At 41.1% G+C, this 22156-nt stretch overlaps 1 protein-coding gene across 4 annotated transcripts in view; it reads right to left on the bottom strand.

Annotated features, from left to right (window-relative positions):
* The window catches only part of LOC121949753 (septin-7-like), a 54928-nt gene that overhangs the window by 18006 nt on the left and 14766 nt on the right, over positions 1-22156 (bottom strand). For all 4 annotated transcript variants that reach the window (XM_042495503.2, XM_042495504.2, XM_088080145.1 and 1 more), the window contains exons 3-5: positions 13191-13297; positions 4996-5096; positions 4747-4881 (exon numbers count right to left, since the gene is read on the bottom strand). In XM_042495503.2, the coding sequence (XP_042351437.1) occupies positions 4747-4881; positions 4996-5096; positions 13191-13297 (343 nt within the window). The remainder of the gene's footprint in view (positions 1-4746; positions 4882-4995; positions 5097-13190; positions 13298-22156) is intronic.

The raw sequence follows: 22156 nt of genomic DNA, 5'->3' as shown, positions 1-22156 counted from the left end.
AATGAAAATGCCTCAGTGGGATTCCTCAGTGTGTGACTTTTCAAAGTAAATGCAGTTCAGTGGGTCACCAGCAGAGGGCCAACGTAAACCATACATGACATGTACTGTAGCCTGCGGCAAAGACGCAATGAAGCCAGCTAAGAGTGACTGACTTTTTGTCTTGTGTGTTCTTCCTCTGAGGTGACAACTGAAGGTTTTGTCTTGCACATGTCTTGCTAAGAGATTGTCTTTGTAATACTCCTTTAACCTCTCCATCTCTTCCTGAATGACAAGTGGAACTCATTTGTGTGGCCAGAAACAGAGTGCTTTGGTCAGCGTTAGGTTGGTGAGTAGTGTGTAGAAATGAGTGTGTTCTGCTGTATTATGGAGGAATTATGTAAAAAAAAATATAACTGTATATGGTTGAGTTTGTTAATCCAGTTGTGATTGATATGAATTAAAAATTGTAAATGTGTGTAATGAGTGTGGATAAAGGGGATGTCGAGGTACTCGTCCCAAAAACGCAGAAATATAAAGAGGGCAACATGATAGCTGTTCAATAGTTCAGCAGTTCACAAAGGGACACAGAGACTTTGTGTGCATGAACTGGTCGGTAAGAACAGGGTCAGGCTGGTGTCCAGTGCAGCATCAGAGGAGTCCTGGAGTGAGTGCAAGCCCAGATTATAACAGGAGTCAGAGTGTCTGGTCTGAGCAGTGGGAGAATCAGGGCACCTCTGTGATTTCATAATGTTATTCCTTTCACAGGAATAACCATAAATTGTCTGTTCACATTAAGTGATGCATCAAACTAGCAGTGATTACTGTTGGTTGGACTCACTGTTCGAACTTTTCCTTCCTTGTCCCTGTGGTATCTTGGGGTATAAAACATCACAGACAGGCTAAGCTGGGAAACACGGATGTGCAGTTTACTTCTAAAGCAAGATTTATGGAATTTCAAATTTTACAGCCACACGTCAGTGACTTTTGGAAGAAGCACCATGCGAACTGCAATTCTGCAGCTGTTGCGGGGGATTTGAAATTGTTCTGCTGAGAAACTGTGCTCCTGTAGAGTGACAAGAAAAGCACAATTACCTAATATATTTACCCAGAGAAGTGAACACTTGGTCCGATATTTATTGACCTGTCAGTGCCTGAATATTTGGCTCGACTTTAGAGCAACAATCTTGGAATATAGGAGTGGGATATGCCTCAGCCAGAAACTGAACAATTTTATTTATTGGATATGACTGTTTTGCAGGATAGCTCAGCTCCCTTTCAGACATGTGCCACCTTATGTAAATGTGATGGCAATTTTTTATGCTTTCTTATATTTATAGAAGGACTTTTAAATAAAAGTTATGAATGAAATCTGACCAGATCAGACTGATAAAACTTTCGTAACACTTAAAATATGGCACAAGTCTGAGCTGAATTCTGCAAAATAAACATCAAGACTGGCGTAGCACACTCTTTAACAAAAAAAAAAATCAACAGAAATGCTTGTCTGAGTCTATAATATCATCTACTATGCTCAAGAAAACAGGTCAATTTTTTTAGTCTACAGCCACAATAGCTAGTCTTTGTGAGGTAGTATAGTGGTGCTTTGGTATAATGGTATAATATTCACCATATTAATTCAGTGTGTTAGTGTGCTACATTGCTAATAAGCACAAACCACAAGGTACAGCTAGAGGCTTATGGGAAAGGCACTGTTAAAGAGGAACACCACCTATACTAAAAATTCTAATATGTTATTATCATGGCCTAGAAAAGCTCAATCAATATTTTTGAACATAAGCTGCTTTCTCTCAAAGCCAGAAACCAGAGAAGTCTCGAACTTGTGATGTCATAGAGTATGAAGTTTGGAGCTCCATAGACGATGAATAGGAGGCAGATTTTGTGGACTCACAGAAAGTTTTTCTTTTTTTTAATACCCAAATGAGCTTTATTTTACTGTAGTGTTCTCAGTTCTGAATCAGAAAATGCACCAATATACTTAGAGCATTCTCCTGGGTGCACTGTGTCATCTATAAAGTCTTTCATTATTCATTGTCTATGGAGCAGCTCCAGACTTCATAACTGATGACATTGCTCTGTGACAAAAACAAAACATGAATTTTAGCATTGTAGTTTTCAAGATTTGGGAGACACGCTGCTCATGTTAACTAATATTTTTGCATTGTCTCAGACTATAGGACTAACATGTATGAATTTTGAAAACAGGACTAGTTCTTCTTTAAAGACCAGATAATGGTCTTTCATTCTGAAGGGGGATCTGAATACCTGCACCTATCTCATGCCAGCATGCAACAGTTGTTGGAATATTTCAGACTGGACCAAAGTGGCGGACAGTTAGACCGACAGACCAACCAATCAGCATTACCATCCCAATTTTCTCCTCAAGCACTTCAAAATTTCTAAAAAAAACAAAAAAAAAACAAAAAAAACCCCTCACATTTTCTGTGTCTCATGCATTGTTCCTATTCTTGTCCCTTGTTAAATTTGGATAAGAAGCAGTATGAGGATATTTAAAGCAGAGCTACAATGATGTTTATATCAGAAACTACTTCTGTGAAAATCAGATTTTGAAGTCAGAATCAAAAAGCAGTATTAAAGGGGGAAATTTATAACAGAACAACAGTAACAGTGGCCAATTTACTCATCAACAGACAGCAACATGTTCACACCCTTTCATGCTAGTGCTATTAAATGAATGTCGTTTTTGACACTTCGCATATGACTCATCTCTGCAGATTTATTAACAATCAAGGACTCACTTAAATCTATGTAGATGAAGCTTAGCCATCACTAAGCCTGGGAGGATGGGTTTTGGGAGATGTGGAAACAAAGCTCTACATTTTAATGCAAACTGGTGCTGCAGTCATCCTGACAAACAGGGAATGTTCTTGTAATGCCAAACACACACACACACACACACACACACACACACACACACACACACACACACACACACACACACACACACACACACACACACACACACACACGTAAACACACACACACACACACACACACACCATCTGAGACACTGAGATGAAAGAAGACAGAGTGTGTTTGTCTGAGATGAGAGGCCTGCCTCTGTGAGCTGCTCCGAGCCTCCGCTCTGATAGGGTGATTCAGTGATGGAGAGCAGAACTCCACTGAGCATGAGCAGAACTGGGTTATATAACCTTTGTGGGTCACAAACGCTGGCTGGCTGCCTCCTCGTCTGTGGCACACGCACACGCACATGCGCACACGCACATGCGCACACATTTTGCTTCAGCCTCTGCGTGCATAGCTGGCAGAGGATATGGAAGCTGGGTGGAAAGGTAGACTTTCCCTCAATCTATAGGTCTTCAAGCCAAAGAGAGGCAATGCAGTCTGCAGGCTCTCATCTCCCTTTAAAACTGCATCAATTGATTCCACTGACTGGCACAGCCCTGTCATTTGGACCACTACAGAAGAATGCTGGTAAGTGTTGGTTTATAGCTCCCCAGAATACAAATGCACTGGGAAAGGGAGCACCTTGACCAGAACAAAACCATCCTCCCACTTGCCAATGGCTGCCTCTAAAGCGCTGGCTTCAAGATACGTATCTTACTTCATCAGATCAAAACTATGATACTGTATGAAGTTAAAAGCTTTAAGCAAGGTTTATCCTGCGTAGAGAATTACGAGTCTGCAGCTCAATCAAAGTCAATCCCAACTTCAAACACTATTTCCTAACAAAGACCACAATTGTTGGATTTTTGTCATTTGTAACTGCAATCGTGGCATTACACGGATGTGGTGATGCTGTATTGTAATCAGCAAAATGCATCAAGAAATGCGCTCATCAAGCTGCTAAAGAGGAAGAAAAGAGCCATCTGTTTTTGTTTTTGGCTGAACTGCAACAAAACGGAACTAACAGAAAATCCAGAACTATCTGTCGTGTCGTTCATACACTTTACTGATGAACCAGGAAATCTTGTGAATATATTCGTGATATATACGTGCATAACACTCTGCGCATAGAGCACCAAGTGCCAAAGGATCAAAGACCATCATTTTTTGAAGGCGGAGGCTGCACTGCGAGGTTACATATGCTTTTTCATGGCAGTAAGAAAAACAGCCCTAATAAAAAGAGTAGAGGAGTAAAAGAAGCAACATGCAAAGTAGGACATGTGCAATGTAGACAGTTACTACAGGCAATCAGCAAGCAGTCTGACCAAACAGGCAACAGTTTGCCAACACATGTGCCATGTCGACAATTTGTTATTTACTAGTTAGGCCTAGTATACAGCACACTCAATCTTCCAGAGCTGCCTCCCAGGAGATAATGATAATGTATTAACTTGTTCTCTTGTTTTGTTAAAACCAAACGGCCAAAGACTCAATAAATGCAGGCTTAAAGATTCCATTCAAAGGACACTCGAGCCTTCAAGAAACTGAGCATCTTCAGTGGTGACCTCAAAGTGTCCACGAGTTACATCACCTAATATTTCAAGGCCAATCAAATCAACCTGCCTTTCTTTTTTTTAAGATTATGTTTTGGCATTTTAGCCTCTATTAGACAGGACAGGTCAGTAGAGTGAAAGGGAGAGAGAGGGAATGACATGCAGCAAAGGGCCACAAGCGGGAGTCGAACCCGAGGGCCCTGCAGCAAGGACACTGCCTTCATTCATGGGGTACCTGCTTTATCCTGCTTTAACCTGCCTTTCTCTTCATGACTTCAAGCCTGCTGGTTTATACTTAAGAGTCAACAGGAATGTCAAGAAGACATACCCGTGTCCAGAGGGCGCAATGAAATATAGGCAGCAGTGGACTCTGTTGTCTGGCATGGATCTGCGATTCACCCTCGATTCTGCATTCAGGAAGTCCTCGCACTTACTGTCGATGTAGTTAATGACTGGCTGCCAGCTGGAAGACAGAGAAAAGATATCAGTCAGAGAGAAGAAGAGGACCATATGATCATTTGGTCAGAACTGTGCATATGTTATATGGAAACACCCTGGTTATGCCAGCACTGCTTACCAGTTGCTATTGTCCACTGCATCTCCAAACCCTGGAGTATCGACAATGGTGAGTGTCAGCTGGACTCCTCCTTCCTTAATCAGCACTTTGGACTGCTCCACCTGAAACACACCAAAATTTACACTATTTAGCGCATTACTGGTCTGAATCAAACCTGTTCTTTAGTCTCAGTCTGAGTTGTTGCGGTGTTCTCATAATCCGCATTTGTGCAGATTCAAAACACTGTAAATTAAATTCGGGATACAATTCGGTAAAACGAAAATGCCCACACACATTGTCCTTCATGTTTAATTATGTGACACAATCCCACTCAGGCCACCGATGATAGGTAATTGCACTGTATGTGCACCCACACAGCCTGCTTGGAGATTCAGAGATACCAATATCTGCTTTAAACTCTTCTCTTACTCTATGTAGCAAAAATCTGAAGCAGTGATGGTGTTTGGGTAATGAATGCATGATTACCACTTCCTCACTACACAGGGCACTGAACTCCTGAATGAAACAAATCCTAGAATTTATATCAGGTGGCCAAGTGAGCTTTTTAAAAGAACAGCTCCAGTAAATTTTGTGTAGAGGAAAAGCACAGCTGCACTGGCCTCTATGGGTTAAAAGCTTTAAATTTGTTGTATTTCTGATTACATCCAGCTGTGAAGTGGAGCCCTCAATAGCAAAGGGCGTAGGTTTCATTTCAACATTAGGGGGAACACACATTAAAAGGGAACTACGCCTATTTTCTAAATTCATACGTTATTCCTATGGTCTGGGACAGTCAAAAATATATGGTAACATGAACAACTCTCTCCCAAATCCAAAAACTAGAGAGTGCTAAAACTCAAATATGTGATGTCATAGGGTATAAAGTCTGGAGCTGCTACACAGACAATGAATGGTGAACGACGTTGTATGAGTGCACCCAGGGTAAAGCTCTGAGTATATGGGAACATTTTCTGTTTCAGATCTGAGAACGGTAAAATAGAATAAAGCTCATTTTGGTACAAAAAATAAATAAATAAAAATGTGGGTCCACAAAATCAGGTTCTCATTCATTGTCTACGGAGCAGCGTTTAACTTTTTGACATCACAAGTTTGAGACTTACCTCTCTCGTTCCTGGCTTTGACAGAGGAAATGTTCACTCTTTTTTAACTGAACATTCCCAGCCATGACAATAACAAGGGGTTTGCTGATTGCGAATACAATGCAGTGGCAGAATCTTGAATCTTTGTATTTGGTTGACACTGCTCAGTTTTACAGTTTGATCTGAGTTGGGTCTGAGTTTGAGACAGAGAGAGGAGCTGCTCTCTCTCAGTCCACTTCTATATCCTTTAGCTCCTTTCACACGGCCTGCTCATGGCGGGAATATCACTGACATTTTTAAAAACGTGTATAAAAGTTTTGTGTAAAAGGTGCAAACACGGACTGGGGGATTAAGTAAACTATTAATAAATAATCAGTAGTGTTTATTAAATTGATACAGTATGACAAAAAATAAATCGCCATACTCAAGTGTATCAATATTCTCTTACACTCCTTCATGCTATCCACAACTATTGAAAACTATAAAATAGTGATCATTCATGTACAGATGTGAATATGTATGCAAACATCTCTGTGTAGTCATGGAAGACCACAACTGCTAAGTTTAAAGGCAAATATTACTAAAAACTATTCATTATATTTGACTTACTATATAAAAGTAAAACTGGTCCAACTGTCTATTCTGTGTCTGTAGTGCATTCTTAATGAGCCACACAGTCCTATAAAAATTCAAGATCCAATATATAATTGTAAAGAAAACAACCATATGGTCAATTCTGCGTGCGGCCATAGATTAAAACGTACAAAGCAGACAAACTAAACCATTCCACCTCACACTTCAGCTACATGTATTCACATTCAGTCCCACAGATCCATCATTTCCTGCAGAACGTCTGCTATTCCCTCGCTCCGCCGCATACTTTCACAAGGCCATCTAGTTATTTTAGGATCACCCCTTTAACTCAAACTACAGCCCTCTCGCTCTAACACAAACATTCTTCAGCTTCCACAAACCTTCAGATAATCTGTCTGACTTTTACAGCTGAGCATATATATCACAAACCACAGTCATTTGACATATCTGAGCTTAATTGTGCATCCAGCATGTGTGTTAAAATGTGTGTTTGCACTGTAAGTGTTTGTGCATGACATGTGAGACATCTCAAAACCAAATCTGCTATTTCCACCGTTTCCGCGAAGAAAAACAGATTGGGAGAAAACCTCAAAAATGCAGTCTGTCTCAACACCATCATTTAAAAAGAAATCTGATCCGGGCGAAAGTGAGTGAGCGACAAAGCATGAGAGATTGTTTTGGAATATAAATACTCTGACCCGGTCTCTCTCCCCTCCGCCTCAGACCACAGCACCCATGGCAAACACACTTACACACACTAATTGCTACTTGCAGAGGAGCATGTATGCCCTCGGTACGCTGGTGGGGTTCACACGAGGTTTGGTGTGAGTGACAGACCGTAAGGGAGCAAAACGTCCTTAATGTTTTCAGTCTCGCCAAGACAGAGTAAATTTAGCACTAGGCTGAGACTGCTGTCATGTGGAGATACAAAAGATACGACGACGCCACCTGATTTGTTTCTACAATCCATAATTTAGGACACACTGCATGAGGATACAGTGACCAAAATCAGAAACGGTGTACAAACAGGGCTTTCACTGCCACACGGCACAACATAAACGTTTATGAGTTGGTGCAGTAGGAAAATTTGTGCTGAATGAGAAAATAAATTCAATTAATTACAAGATGGGTCAGTCAGAGTGCAGCGTAGGCTACGTCTAGTGACATTTGGACTCCAGAAGTAATTGTAGAGTCAGCACTCTTTGCTTTTATGCTGCTCTCTGGGTTAAAATCATTACACGAAGTCGGGTTTTCCCATCCACTCTGTGAAAATATCAGTGGAGGGTACAGGCCGTTGCAGACCCTGACCCATGGTGAGTATGAGTAAAATGGAAGCAGTTGCCATGAGAAAAAGAGGCTTTGCCCAGTCAGGCTCTAAGATTATCTAACATTATCTTCTACATTCTGTTGAGAAGTATTAAAATTACAGCGAACAGTCTCCAGCTTTTGTTTAATATCTTGTGTTGGCAAAAACATTTGTTGCTGCTTTCCAATCTGTCATCAGCATAGTTAGCATGCATAAGCTTGGAGGGCTAACTTGGCTTGTTTATTCTATAATTTGAACTTCGCTGTCACCCTGATAACCCACAGAAGGTCTGTCAATTTACACTAGTGATGTTTGAAAGTCTTTATAAAAAAAAAAGGAGAAAACAACCGAATATTCGTACTGAACAGTCAAATTCAGCTAAATATGGCCCTAGTAATATTGGACTATATAAATAATTGACCTTACTACTAACATCTCTTTCAAGAAACAAAAAATACAAGCAGGATCTATAATTTGGATGAACAACCCTTAAAACTTAAAATCCATTAATTTCTAAACATTTCACAATGTAGCTCTGGGTTGTCAGCTGAATTTTCTCACTCCTCTACCTACACAGAAGCCCTTTTGGCCAGTCAAAAGCTCAATAGCTGGCTTCTGGGAGAAGGCAGTTGTGTGTGCTGCGTATGTGTGGGCGATGCTTCTTTGTGTTAGTGTGTAAATACGATTGTGTACAGTGTAAGTGGGAACCAAATCCTGCCGCAAAGGGAGTTAACAAATGTGTTTTTAGTGTGGGGATAGTGTTTCATGAATTATTAAAACATGCATTAATCAGCTACAGTGACAATGATTTTTTTTTTAGCCTTTTAGCAGTGAGTGCATGTTTTTATGTGTATATGATTAAATACATAGCACAGACCAACAGTGCTGGCAGCAAAAAAAAGTGTAGTTTTAGTGAAACTGAGTAGCTTAGAAATTAATATGGATCTGGATCAATGTATTACATTTTAACAAATCCTCAGTTGTTGTTTTTTTTATCATTATTCTACACTTTAAGATCTCTGGACATAACAGTTTAAAAATGGCGTTTTAAATGTGCTTGGCTCCAGAGGCTGCTATGTGAGGATAGCTACATGCTTGCAATGTCAAGTGCCGGGTGTAGAAAAACAACAATACCCAAGCCTCTGGCCATGAAAGCGGATGCCAAGAAATTTGATGCCAAGAGTAGCTAATTTACCTGTTGCTCTGCTGCAATTTGATTGGCTGCTTGTCAAATACTACAGCTGCCAACTGAAAGCCGGAAACTTGAATCATCAGTGGAAAACCCACAGTCGACTGAGACTGCTTCAAGTCAAGCAGTCTTTTTTTAAAAATTTATTTTCTGTGCAGTGTACTTCTGGGGATGTTTTGGTACCCAGATTTTGCTGCAGAGTGAGTGATCTTGACTTCCACAATACTCTTTGCAGCTGCGGACATGCCGCAGCGGCAGAGAGAGGGAGAGACAAAGAGAGAGAGACGGAGAGAAAGAGAGAGAGAGAGCACTATAAGGTAGAGAAGTGGTGAATTTACAGGTCACCAGACTCTTTGTTGATATTTAGTTTTGGCAAATAATGTTGTTGCACATTTGTGATCCAGCGTTAGCGCCATTAGCTTGTTCATTATATGCCACTGTCACAGTGAATCTCCTGCTGAGCCCAGACTTGTCTTGCTTTGCAAGGCAGACATATCCAGTGCAGAGAAACAAGGAATTGAGCAGTTTGACAGCAAGTTAAGGAGAAGAGGTGTGTGCCCAGTCGGATTATCACCTGTTTTAAAGTGTGTGGGAAATGTGAAATTGCGCATAATGACAAATTGTAAAATTGTGTAATTTTCTGGGTTTGCATCTTTGTACTGTATGTGTTGTGTGTGTGGGTAGGTGTTGCGTTACATGGGAACATTCTTGCCCTGCTACTGACCCGATCAGGCCCTGAGGGAAATGCAAGGACTCTCACCCAATTCCCTGTTTTTCTTTGACTCTCCCGGTCACCTTTTACTACCCCATCACTTCTCAGATACACTCTCTTACACTGCACTTCTATCAATCTTCTCCTGCAACCTGCATCCCTCCTTTTTCCTCCTGGCTGCATCACTCCTGTCTACAACCCCCCTCTGCCACCTTATAATAGTTGCACTTACAATCTTATTTTTTTCCCTCCTCCCTTTTTCCAAAATGCTTCTCCTCCCTCTCTGTCCTCTGCTCCCCACTGCTACTCCAGATGCAGCCTCTCTCCTCCTCCTCCTCCTCCTCCATTTGTCATGACCATAAAAGGACAAAACCAGGCCCTGTGGCCTTGTTGTTTCTCTTTTAGCTTCTCCATCCTGCTTTCACATTCTCCTTTTCCACAACTCTCCATCCCTTTCACTTCCTCCTCTCCAGAAGACTCCATCTCTTGCTCCCGCTCTTCTTTGTGTTTTAACTTTTTACTCTTCGTGGCAGCACGACAACTTAAACTGGTCCAACCGATGTGGCTTTGAAGCTTGATAATATTTCTGTGCTGAAGATGTAAGCAGCCACTTTCCTCTGAAATGAAATGCTTCCAAGAGTTCATTTGAATTCCAATTAAATTATTTAATACTCAGCAGCTCCCTCCCAGAGTGTTAAATGTTTTCGGTGACCCATGGATGGATTACTGAACAGGCCAAGCAGCACAAGCCTTGACCAGAAAAGACACAAATTCCCTATTAAATACAATAATAGCTAAGGGACAAAAAAGAAAGGGTTACGAGGAGACACAAAACAACCAAAGGGACACAAAATGGCTATCAAAAGACACAAAATGTCTGCAACAAAAATGAGGCAAAAATACTACAAAGTATGTGTGTGTGTGTGTGTGTGTTAAAAGTCTTATGTGAGAGAGGTGGTGGGGCTTTTTACATGTCTGATCCCTGAGGCCCGTTATCTTCTAATCCGCCCGTAGGGCAACTGGTCTATTGGTCAACTTACTTTTGAATTAATGACTTCAGATTTAAGTAACAATGCCAACTCTGGGTCTCAATCTAAGCACCAAGTCAGACACAGTTTATGGATTGTATGCAACTACTGTCAGCAAGGGTAATGAACAGGTTATAGTGTCCAAGCTCTCAGCATCTCACCAAGTGGCAGGAGACACCTGCGACATAAAGTGATCTGACCTATATGTGTGAGTTTCTAAAAGCAGCAGGAATGTTGGGCATGTTTTGGGGACACATTTGCCTGTGTCGAGTTCAGATGATAAAATGCCGTGAGTCAGGTTTGAGGTGTGAAAAAGTCTAAGTTCAGACAAAGTTGGAATCTAAAGAATTTTTTTTATTTTATATCCAGGAATGCATAATAGAGATAGATATCTCATAATAAACTGATCATTATGATGGTTGTGGTTGGGGTTGGGATGGACTGGCTGAATGGACAATATTGCCAAAAAGTCAGTCAGTCACTGTAACCGCTTGTCCTCGTAAGGGTCCCAGCTGTCATCGGGAGGAAGGCGGGGTACACCCTGGACGGGTCGCCAAATTATCGCAGGGCCGACACATATAGACAGACAACCACACACGCTCACAGTCAAACCTAAGTGCAATTTAGAGTCAGCAATCAACCTGAGCTGCATGTCTTTGGACTGTGGGAGGAAGCGGGAGACCGCGGAGAGAACCCTGTTCCAACCAGGTTTCGAACCAGGGACCCTCTTGCTGTGAGGCAATAGTGCTAACCACGACGCTATCTGACTGACTATGTGACTGAAAAAAAGCTGAAATAATAAAGATATTACACACATCATGAGGCAAATAAAAACTGTCTATGTGCACCATCAGTAGTTACAAACAACTGACAAGCAATTGGATATGGGCTTTAGATCTCTCGGTCAACACAGCAAACTCACTTAGTTTTAGGTAGTTTTTTTCCACTTTTGCACACAATTGTCATTCACTCATCTCCATTCACATCTCATGCTGTAATGATAAACATCTGTGTAACCTGGCGGCTCAAACGTCTTACTTGGATGTGCTGATGCATTCTTTAGACTCTGATCAGTGTTTCATATGTAAACCTCCTGCCATTTGTATGCAGTACATTTAACTGGATGTTTCAGTGATGTATGACCAGCGTTTGACTGTTAAAAATGGATTCAAGTATTTTTTTATTGGGAATTTCTGATTAAAATATTTTTCCCTAATCCAATATTCACGATTTCCAACATAATACAATTGCAAAGAGAACAAGTTTAAAAATAAATCTGTATTGAATTTCAGATTAAGGAAACCAAATCCAACTGAAAAATTGCAAATCTGGCAGTCAAATATTTCTGCATCAAGACAATATTGTAAGACTTGCATCAAAGCTTTTCTTTAAGGGTTAGCAGACCTACACATATGCTGAAGTTTAAATTCAATTCAAAACAAGCAACAGCATGTTTTGCCCACAGCAATCAGTCATGAGTCGGGTATCTATCCAGTCAATGTCGTTTTCTCTTTCACACAGAGGCAGATGCAGTTAGTTTTTTAAAAAACAACCACAGATTTAATAGATTTCGTTTCTGAAAGTTATGACAACTACATTAACTTGCAACATCCTGTACAGCTGTGTCTCATTTGTGGCTCAATTTTTTATTGGATGTAGCTATTCTCTTGCTTTGGCACAGGCAGATGACATTCCCAATGTTAATTTTGCCTAGAGCTATGACTGCCCCCCCCCCCAAAAAAAATCAAGTCTGACCCCACATGAACCCACATAGTTTCTGTCCCTGCCCACGCCAGCCCATACCGCAACAGCAGTGTTTGGCCGGAGTCTGATTTAAGAAGCCAATTTCCACTGTAAATGATTTTTTACATATTAAAACAGTTATTACAAGCGAAAGTAAACTTAAGTCTTTTCAGTGTGATAACAAACATTTGTGACACAATTTCCGACATACAAAGTCTCCTATTGAATGTTCAGCACAACCCAAAAACTGTCAACACCAGGAAATGGCAGTGAGCCTGCCCTAATTTAAACCTGTGGGAATTTTGAGAAATTACTACCCGGCCTGGCCCAAACCCAACGACTTGGTTCGAGCCCACTCGGGTCCGTTCTTCTGGCATAATTACAGCCATTGCTTAATAGTGTTGATTTTGTGGAAGTCCGTGTCTGGTCTAATATTTGACCTACTTACAGTCTGACCTTTATTGTGACACACATGAACTAAACTTGAAAATCACATGTGATGCCAAAAGAGTCTGTAACTGTTTGTGAAGCTGAATAACCTCACCTGCACGGTCTTCTTGATGCGCTGGGATGGCCCAGGGTAGTCCTTGGAGTACAGGTCAGTCAGGAACAGAGAGTTGATGAGTGTTGACTTCCCAAGACCAGATTCACCTGAGGACACACACATGCAACTTAAAGTTAAATTGATAAAATTATGAATGTAACGCTATCTCCATTTTATGGCAAAGAAATGAAAAACTAGCATCCAATTTATTTGATTTATTTGATATGAGCACGGCAAATGGAAAGACAGCCTGCCGACCACGTGTTCTGTGTACATACACATACTTATTCACAAGCAGACACACATGCATTAAAAGTCAAACACAATAGCATGTGCATACACTGCACACACTCTTACACACACTCAGGGCCTGCAGGGACAGAGCCGAGAAAATAAAGTAGATTCATTGTCTGTGAGGGAAAAGGTCAGGAGCTTGCCCGCCAGCAAGAAGATAGAGGGAATAAAACATTTCCTCTCCACCTCCTGCTCACTCCCTCTCTCACCGTCCCCATTCATCCCATCTTCCTCCGTCCCTTTCACTGAACGCTTCCCGTACATATAAATCTTCCTGTTTCTCTCCGTTCTGTGCCAACTTTCCATTCTCTGCTCCCGTACTAATGTTAGGGGCACAGCAGTTACACAAACACACAGTTAACATTTACTTAACACAGAGCGCAACCACTCCAAACATACATGCTGCATATGCTAACACACACACGCACACACACACACAATGCTGTGATTAATGGCTAAGCATCTGGCTCGCGGCTCATGAAAAGGCGTTGCAGGAGTGTTTGGTTGGAGGGAAGGACGGCTGCTTGTCCTAGCAAGACCTTTGACTGACTAGCAAAACATGATCGCGTTGCTCTTCAGCTTGTGAAAATCTGATGTCGGGCATGAAAATGACAACTGCGGCGGTCTGACACTAGCAATGACACTTGCGCCATGCCGTGCGTAAGATAGAGCCCTGAGTCTTTTTGAGCTACAAATCCTTCAACTCATAATCTACAGTCCAAAATCCAAAGAAATTCACAGTGGAGGAAATACTCACAATTGACAATATTTGGGATTTTTGTTTGTTAAGTAACAAAAACAGTAATTTAATTATTAAAATAGTTGCTGATTCATTTTCTGCCGATCAAGAGATTGTTTTAGAGGGTTTTTGTGCATTATGTAAGCCTGTATGTCTTTTACGCCAAAATCCTTTTTCTGAACAAATTTCAATACAGAAGAAACAAAAAGCTGACCATTACCTAAGTGCTAAAGCTGAATATATTTGTCGACTTTCAATAATTGTGTTTCAAACCAGCTGAGACGCTGCAATCAGTCAAAGAAATCAAGCTGCTCTCCACAGCTAAGAAAAAGTTGTATCATGCTGCCAAGCCGTATTGCTCTAACCATATTGCACCTGTGTACAGCCAAATGGCAGAAATCTGGTGGCTTTCCCATTTTAAAATGATGAGATGTTGCTCCAGTAATTCTAGATTTTAAGTGCCATATCTGGGGCTTCTTAAAGTGCTCCAGACTGAGATGTTTTTCTGAGGATAGCATGAAGTAAAATGCTAATTCAAGTACACAGCTTTGAAAGGCTATATGATTATTTAGTAGATGTCAGAAGCACAAAAAATGTTATTTTACTTGTATGAATGCATCCCAAGTGCTATATTTTTGGAGTGGGATCATGTATGTCATTTTTACAGATGCGGGGGAGGGTCAGTGCTGGCTAAAAAAGTGAAACTGCTTCCTGAATGTTTTCTACAGTGATATAAGCTAATGAGACAGAAACAGGACAGGTAACAGATTAATTAGAATCAAAGCAAAGCAATTTTTGCAAATCTGGGTATCAGAAAAGACTCAATCACCAATGTAACTGCTTCTTTATTTTATTCATTAGACTGATTCTCTTTTTATCCCCTTTAAATCAGCCACCGGCTGGGGGAGACCATCTGCAGGGAGAATGGTTTCATTCATACTTTCCACACATCTGTGTATTGCATCAGTCCATATCTCTCTGGTGTGAAGCCCTGGTGGATTCCAGTCTTCACCCCTTCTTAACCCCTCCGTCTGCCCCCTGTGTGTGTTTGCTCAGTTATGGATGATATTCTGTCCCAGTGTGAGTTATGAACACACTTTGTCTCAGTGTCTCCAACAGCCTCTAGCCAGACGACGGCTGACTCGCACGTTTGATGGACTGTTTGGAGTTAGAGGTCAAGCATGCACGCACACATGTAAACACATGGGGCATTTCATGACGAGATAGCACAGATGCATGAAACCCTCCTCCACCTCAGCACTGGGTAAATTGCTCCCAGTCCTGCAAAGGAGGGAAGGTTATCTAAACGTGGAGGGGAGGGGAGTGAGTTTGGGTTTGTGTCCTTCACTTCTGGACTACATGTCTGCCTGTTAGCTTTGCTCTTTTTGGTAGGTTAGTGTCATTACTGAGGCAAACGCGACAAAACAAACAGCAGAAAATAAAGTGAAAAGTCGGACCTAACGATGACCCCACTCACATGGAGGACACAGCCGGATCTTCTACTTAAAGCAATAAAATGCAAATAACGTGATGAATTAACCTGGACTACTGGAAAGCCACTCCACTACAGAGCTTATAAAATTGATATGGCAAACATGTTACCAAACAAATGGAGCAGTCAGAGAACTACATCAGCATTAAGGCTGTAAACTTCTGGTTGCTTGATTGACCAAATTCTCAGTGATTGGACAATTACTTTAACAAGGCTGTGTGTCCACCGAGGCTTCTTTTTCCCAGTAGGCAAAAGCAGCTGGTCATGTTCAGCACTTGACGATGTCCTGTGATGGTTGGTCTTTGTGGTATTGGTCCCACCCCTTGTTTGAGCGGCATGGCTAAAAAAACAGAGGATTTTGAATGTGATACTTCCCTTTGGGTTTGTCAAACCTCTAACACTGGACAGAATTTGATCTATTGTAGGTATAGACATTATTATTGACTGAAGTGCAGCTTTTAGTAAGAACATAAAGCATTTTGGAGCACAGACTGGGCCTAAAGGAAAGACATCTTTTAAAATAAATGAATTTATTTGTACCCACAGCACAAGATTTATCTTTCCTTAAACTTAAATTACCAACTCTTTGTGTAGCCAACACCCAAACAGCCTCCATGACAGTGCCAGCCATGGCTGCCAGGAGTCACAGATGGGACACAGATGCATCATGAAAGCTATTTAACTTCAGTGTCAATACAGTTTCTATGAAAACACTACAAGTTTACATAGTATTATAGGGCTCTTCTGTGTGAATCTCACTGGATAATTTAACCCGTGTGAACACAACATCTTGGTGCCATTTCAGGACAGAAAGTTATGGGTCAAAAGTTTCAGTTTCTGTTCCTGACAGGCTCTGTTTGAGGTCTTGCTCAACCTGACTTTCCCAGTCTTGTCTGTGGAGCAGGTGTGATACTGAGATCTGCCATCCCAAAAGTCCAGAGAATGCCTAAGACAAACTTAACACCCTCAGCCACAGCCACTGAGCAAACATCTCAGTGGATCCTCAGCAAAGATCATGTTGACTGTCCTTATTAACTAAACAGGTTTAACAAACACTGTAATCTAAAAACAAAGTCGCAATTGTATCTCCATTTGTGAGAATTACAAGTAAACTAATTCTAAAAATGAACATTTAACCAAATAAAATGCAGGCAAAACTGTGAATGGTTAGTTATTGATGGCTTTAAAGCTTAAGTGAAGGACGTGTAGCGAGAAATGACGGGTTAGTTTCTGTGACAGAGGTCCACAGTGTGACGGAAGCTTCACTCAGTCACTGCAGTAGTCTAAGCCCCCCCTGAGGGCAGGTCCGTCCCAATTAGCCTCCCTAGTTCAGCTTTAATTAAATATTGGTTCCACATGACAAGTGGAAGCGCAGTGCCAGCTCTCTGTAAATAGACTAATGACCTGAACGTCAGTGATGGATGGCTGAGCCTTCCAGCTCATCCCTGCTGTTTCTCTTCCTCTTCCTCCCTCACCAGGACATCACAACATCTCTCCACGGCTCTGTGTCACTCAGCCTCCAACCGCATTCCTGTTTGTCCCAGTTCTTTTCTCTGTCCCTGCTTTTCAGTCTTACACTATGTGTAGTATTACGAGTATTATGTCCCACAATAACTGAGGGTAGCCACTGCATGCTTCGTCATACATGCATATTCCTTGTTCAGTCAAATATGATATGAAATGAACACTTGAATGCACTTTGACAAAACTTATAAGGCTCCTTTGTTGTAGCAGTTTTAATTAAGGATGTGACAATATATGATTTACTCACGGATTAGATTTAAAAAAAAAAAAAAAAAAAGCAAAAAGCTGATCATTGTGAATTATTATTAGGATAACTGAATATCGTGTCCAGTGGCACCCAGAGAGACTGCTGAGCAACCAACAATAAAAGAAGCTTTGCAAAAACAGGCTGCATACTCACCAACCTCAAAAACATCTTAATCAAGAATGGGGGTATTTCATATCAAAGATCCAATGCCATCACAGACAGTTAATATTGTTTGTTTGTGATCAAAAACAATGCTTACTAACTTTAAGATATTCTGTATTTGATGTCACAAACATATTTGTGTCTTCGTAGTTGATTATAGTATGTTTAGCACCTCCTTAAGTTTTAGTATATTTGAATGATTATTGGGATTATTTGTGAATTGAAATTATTTTGGCCAACATAATGATTACAATAAATATTCATATTGCCCCCTGCCTATTGTTTCAGCACAGGCTGTCATTGATGGTGCAACACATCCATGCAAAACAAGACTACCAAATCTGGTAGTGACTGGCTCAGTGGGAGGTTGCATCACATGTGGGGCATGATGTTTTCCCTGTTGTCTGTTTTGCCATTTCAGTATAATTACACCATAATGCAAAAAAAATAAAAATAAAAAATACAAGAGCACGTGAATGCCAGTAAATCAACTGCCCAAACAATCCATATTATCAACTTTAGATTCCCCTCAGTTTACATCTCATCACAATGACTCAAGGACAGGATGTCATCATCCAGATAACATATCCAGGGACGGATCGCATGCTAATACCAGGTGTAAATGAGGCACAGATACACACGGATAAAGCTGTAATCACCAAGTGTTAAACAGCTGTGCTGCGAGAGAGTAAAGACATACATAAGTATTGTTTTAATCATATGGAGAGCCAGGCCTTTTAATCCTAATACTTTGTATTTGTTTATATAGCAACATCACATTAATAAAACACCACACATTGCTACTAAAGATAGTCATTAGTTTAATAATTGTGTCTGTGTGAAGCTATTTGTTATTAGATTTCTAATGCAAAAAAGACTTTAATCTCAGTGAGACCTCCTGAAAAAAATAACTAGCGAAACTATTCATGCAATACTTTATTATTAAAATAAGTAAATAGCAACTAGGTAAGGTCTAAATGAGACACAACGCACTCACGATTAAACTTTTTTTAGAATGGACACTAGATCCTCAATGCAAGGAAGTAAAGCCCAGAACATTAGTCTGAGTTAAATTTTTAATTTTTCCACACAGATGTTTCAGGCAAGATGCCCTGCTTCTGTGTTTTTATTGACAATGGGTCTCATTCATATGATGGTAAATCTGTGAGTAGATTTTTACATAAAACCCCTTGGCACTAAAAACCTACACCAGATTCATGAAGGCCACAGGCAACTCGGCTTTGATTGTAGGCACGTGTGTATGTTCATGAATGCCAATCAATAGTAAACTAACAGCATGCTCCTGCTTGTCAATAACTTGCAAACATCCCTACCCATGAATAACCATATAAGGAGGTGAAAATTACTTTGGATGTGAGCATCCTGTCACCTGCGAACACGCTGCAAACAAAAAAGGAGAGAGAGAGAAACTTTTCCGATGCTAAGACTTAAATTATTTTGGGTGAAGTAGAGTTGAAAAAGATATTTTATTTTCGTCTGTTAGTAGCCAAGTGGTGTAACAGTAGGGGTTCGGGCTTGGTTGGGTACAGGCTCAGTATTTTGGGCTAAGTGATGATTTCACAAATTGCTTTATGTTCTGACAGCTGTCACTGATCTTTTTTTCTCTGAATCTGCTAATTGCCCACTAATTTAACTAAATGTGTTATGTTTCTACTCTTTTGTCAAGTTTAACTTACATGGCTCAAACGCTTGTGTATTGTGAACATGGCAGAGCACAATATGAATTAAAATTGTAATTTCTCATAAAGACAAACATTTCTGCATTCCTTATTTACACAAGCTTTGCAAGTGGTCAGAGGCAGTTGAAGATCTTTAACAGACCGGAGCAACTAACGTAGCAATGGATGCCAGAATACACGTAAATTTCCTCCTGCTAACACTTCACACACAAATTTGTTTTGCTCACGTTTCATGAATGAGACCCAATGTAAGCAGAAATTATCTTAATGGAGAGAACTGGTGCACAGGGAATCTGACTGGTTTATCGATGCTTACTTATAGTGCATTAGCACATTAATAAATTAAAACCCATGCATATTTAATATGAACATGTTGAAAGAGTTTTAGAAGATAGAATGTGAAAGACAGAAAAACAAACAAATATAAACGGTCAGAGTGGTTTTCCCATGGGATTCCTGACATTCCTCTCTCCCTTTCTGCCATTCTCTGTCTCCCTCTCTCTCTCTCCGCCCTGAGGCAGCAGCTGGCCCCCTCACATCCTGACAGGCCTACTAACTAGCACCCAGTGCGCACGCGCGCGCGCGCACACACACACACACACACACACACACACACACACACACACACACACACACACACACACACACACACACACACACACACACACACACACACACACACACACACACACACACCTAACAGGCATGTGTGAGGCCTGAACCAGAAAGTGTGAAATGAGACATCTGGGGAACATACATCTATAAAGGAAAGAACAGCTTAGAGTCGCAGACAGACGGTGGAGGTGAGAAAAGTTGTGTTTGCTGGACCAGACTGTTGGAAAAGATAATTCTCCATTGTTGAGGCTAAAGGGGACTGACTGAACCAGAGGGCAAAGGTCAGTGTTTTGGCAAAGATAAGGATCTGCAACTCCAGCAGTGTCTATGGAAGACTCACAATCCAACCTAAACTATGTCAGCACTCCGTCCGTCAGCAGTGGTCCACACGGGCTGGCTGTAGGAGCCTTGCAGGGGCAACCCACTTTCCTCTGTTTTTTTTTAAGTAGAGCGCAAGTGTTTTGCTGTGATCCACCGAACCCAAGACTAAATCTGACAGAATCAGCACGTGCTGGGTCACAGCAGACATGTGCATCTCAAAATAGAGACGGAGAGAACCAGAGCAGAGCAGAGAGCAAAAATTAGAAAGGAGAGGGAAAGACTTGCCTGCAGTAGTTTGACTGAACGAGCATGAACATGCACATGTGGACGACCCCATCCACACACACTCATACACAGTGACAGAGTGGCCTGAGATGAGTGTTGTGCCCGGAGGCAAAGAGGAGTCTCTGTGAAGAAGGTTAGTAAACAGGCTGCTGTCCAGCAATAACGATAGGCCTGTGCTGCTGTAACATGGCTTAATACTGACCAGAGATCTGGGGCGAAGATCAGACTAGAAAATACTGAATTAGAGACTTTGACGTCATTCTGTAACTTTCAGCTGGCCTTCGTACTTTCCTCAGTACATGTTTCTGTGTCCTCTATGATATCAAGCAGCCAAAGGATGACTGCAAAAACCAAGAGAAGACACAAAATTAAATGCATGAATGTTGCATCATGTCCAAGAAGTGCAAGAGTGGGGAATTGAGCAGCTGTGAGTCTGAAATTATGAAACAAAGCTGCAAGTTTTTACATTGGAGAATTATGTTGTCTTCAAGGTGACATGGGAGCATCTTTCTGCAAAACAAGTATCAACATGTCATTCAGGGATTTAGAGCATGGCAGTTGAGACACTGTGCACAGCCTGCACGAGTAACTAGCCAGTGATGTAATTTGTGTCCATAAAGCGCAGCTGTGTGCAGCCCATAATGCATAACACAGGGTGTGGACACAATAAAAGCAACACCTGTGCAATGCAACACAGTATAATAGCCGATTTAGCCATCCATCCATTTCCCGCTGCGCATCCGGATCCGAGGCACGGTCACAAAGCAAAATAGCCCATATGCCTCTCTAGAGCCGCCTCCTCCAACTCCTCCAGGGAGATCCTGGGACATTCACAGGCCAGATGGGACATATAATCCCTCTATCGTGTTCTGGGTTTGCCTTAATTTCGCTTCCACATTGGATTTGCCAGAATACCTACAGGTAGGCCGAACATTAAGGATGGCCCTGCTCCACTGAACTGTCTCACTCAACCATGCTAGTTTATAGTACGATACTAGAACTGACATACCTGAATGGAATGCAGCCAACATTAATGCTATAAATTGCAGCTGTGTCTTTCATTTCAAAATGCCCCTCTGTGCCAGATGAAGAGCTGCTTTGGCTTTGAAACACTCTACTTTTCCAAATGTAATATAGACTTATAGAATCGGCTGAACATCGGTATCAGCCAACATTTGCCGTGTTGACATCTGCTGGCACATCAGTAAATAAGATGACATTTATCAGTGGCAGTGGCCAATGTCTGTCTGCTGTGTCACACCAGTTTTGGATTGGCTGAATGTTGTCATTTACTTATGAAAGCACTCGGACAATAGCAGCTAACATACCCTGATGCAACTGAAACAAACAAACAAAAAACAAGATAAACAACAACAACAAAAACATCGATATTGGGCTTTTGGGAAAATCATTATTTTAAACCGTGGTATTTCCATTGGTACATCCCTTATAATAACCTTAGTCATGACAAAATGTCTAAAAAAAAAAAAAAGGATAAAAGTGAGAGACTGATAACGTTTTCAGACGTCATTACACAAAAAAATCTATTACCATAAACTCTAATTTGACTTGGGAGATGTGAGAAAA

Source organism: Plectropomus leopardus, chromosome 7 (assembly GCF_026936395.1).
Source record: "Plectropomus leopardus strain MGB_pleo_1.0 chromosome 7, ASM2693639v1, whole genome shotgun sequence".
In the NCBI taxonomy this organism is placed as follows: Eukaryota; Metazoa; Chordata; class Actinopteri; order Perciformes; family Serranidae; genus Plectropomus; species Plectropomus leopardus.
Note: the sequence above shows the minus strand (reverse complement) of the source record. Positions and strands in the feature narration are given on the sequence as shown.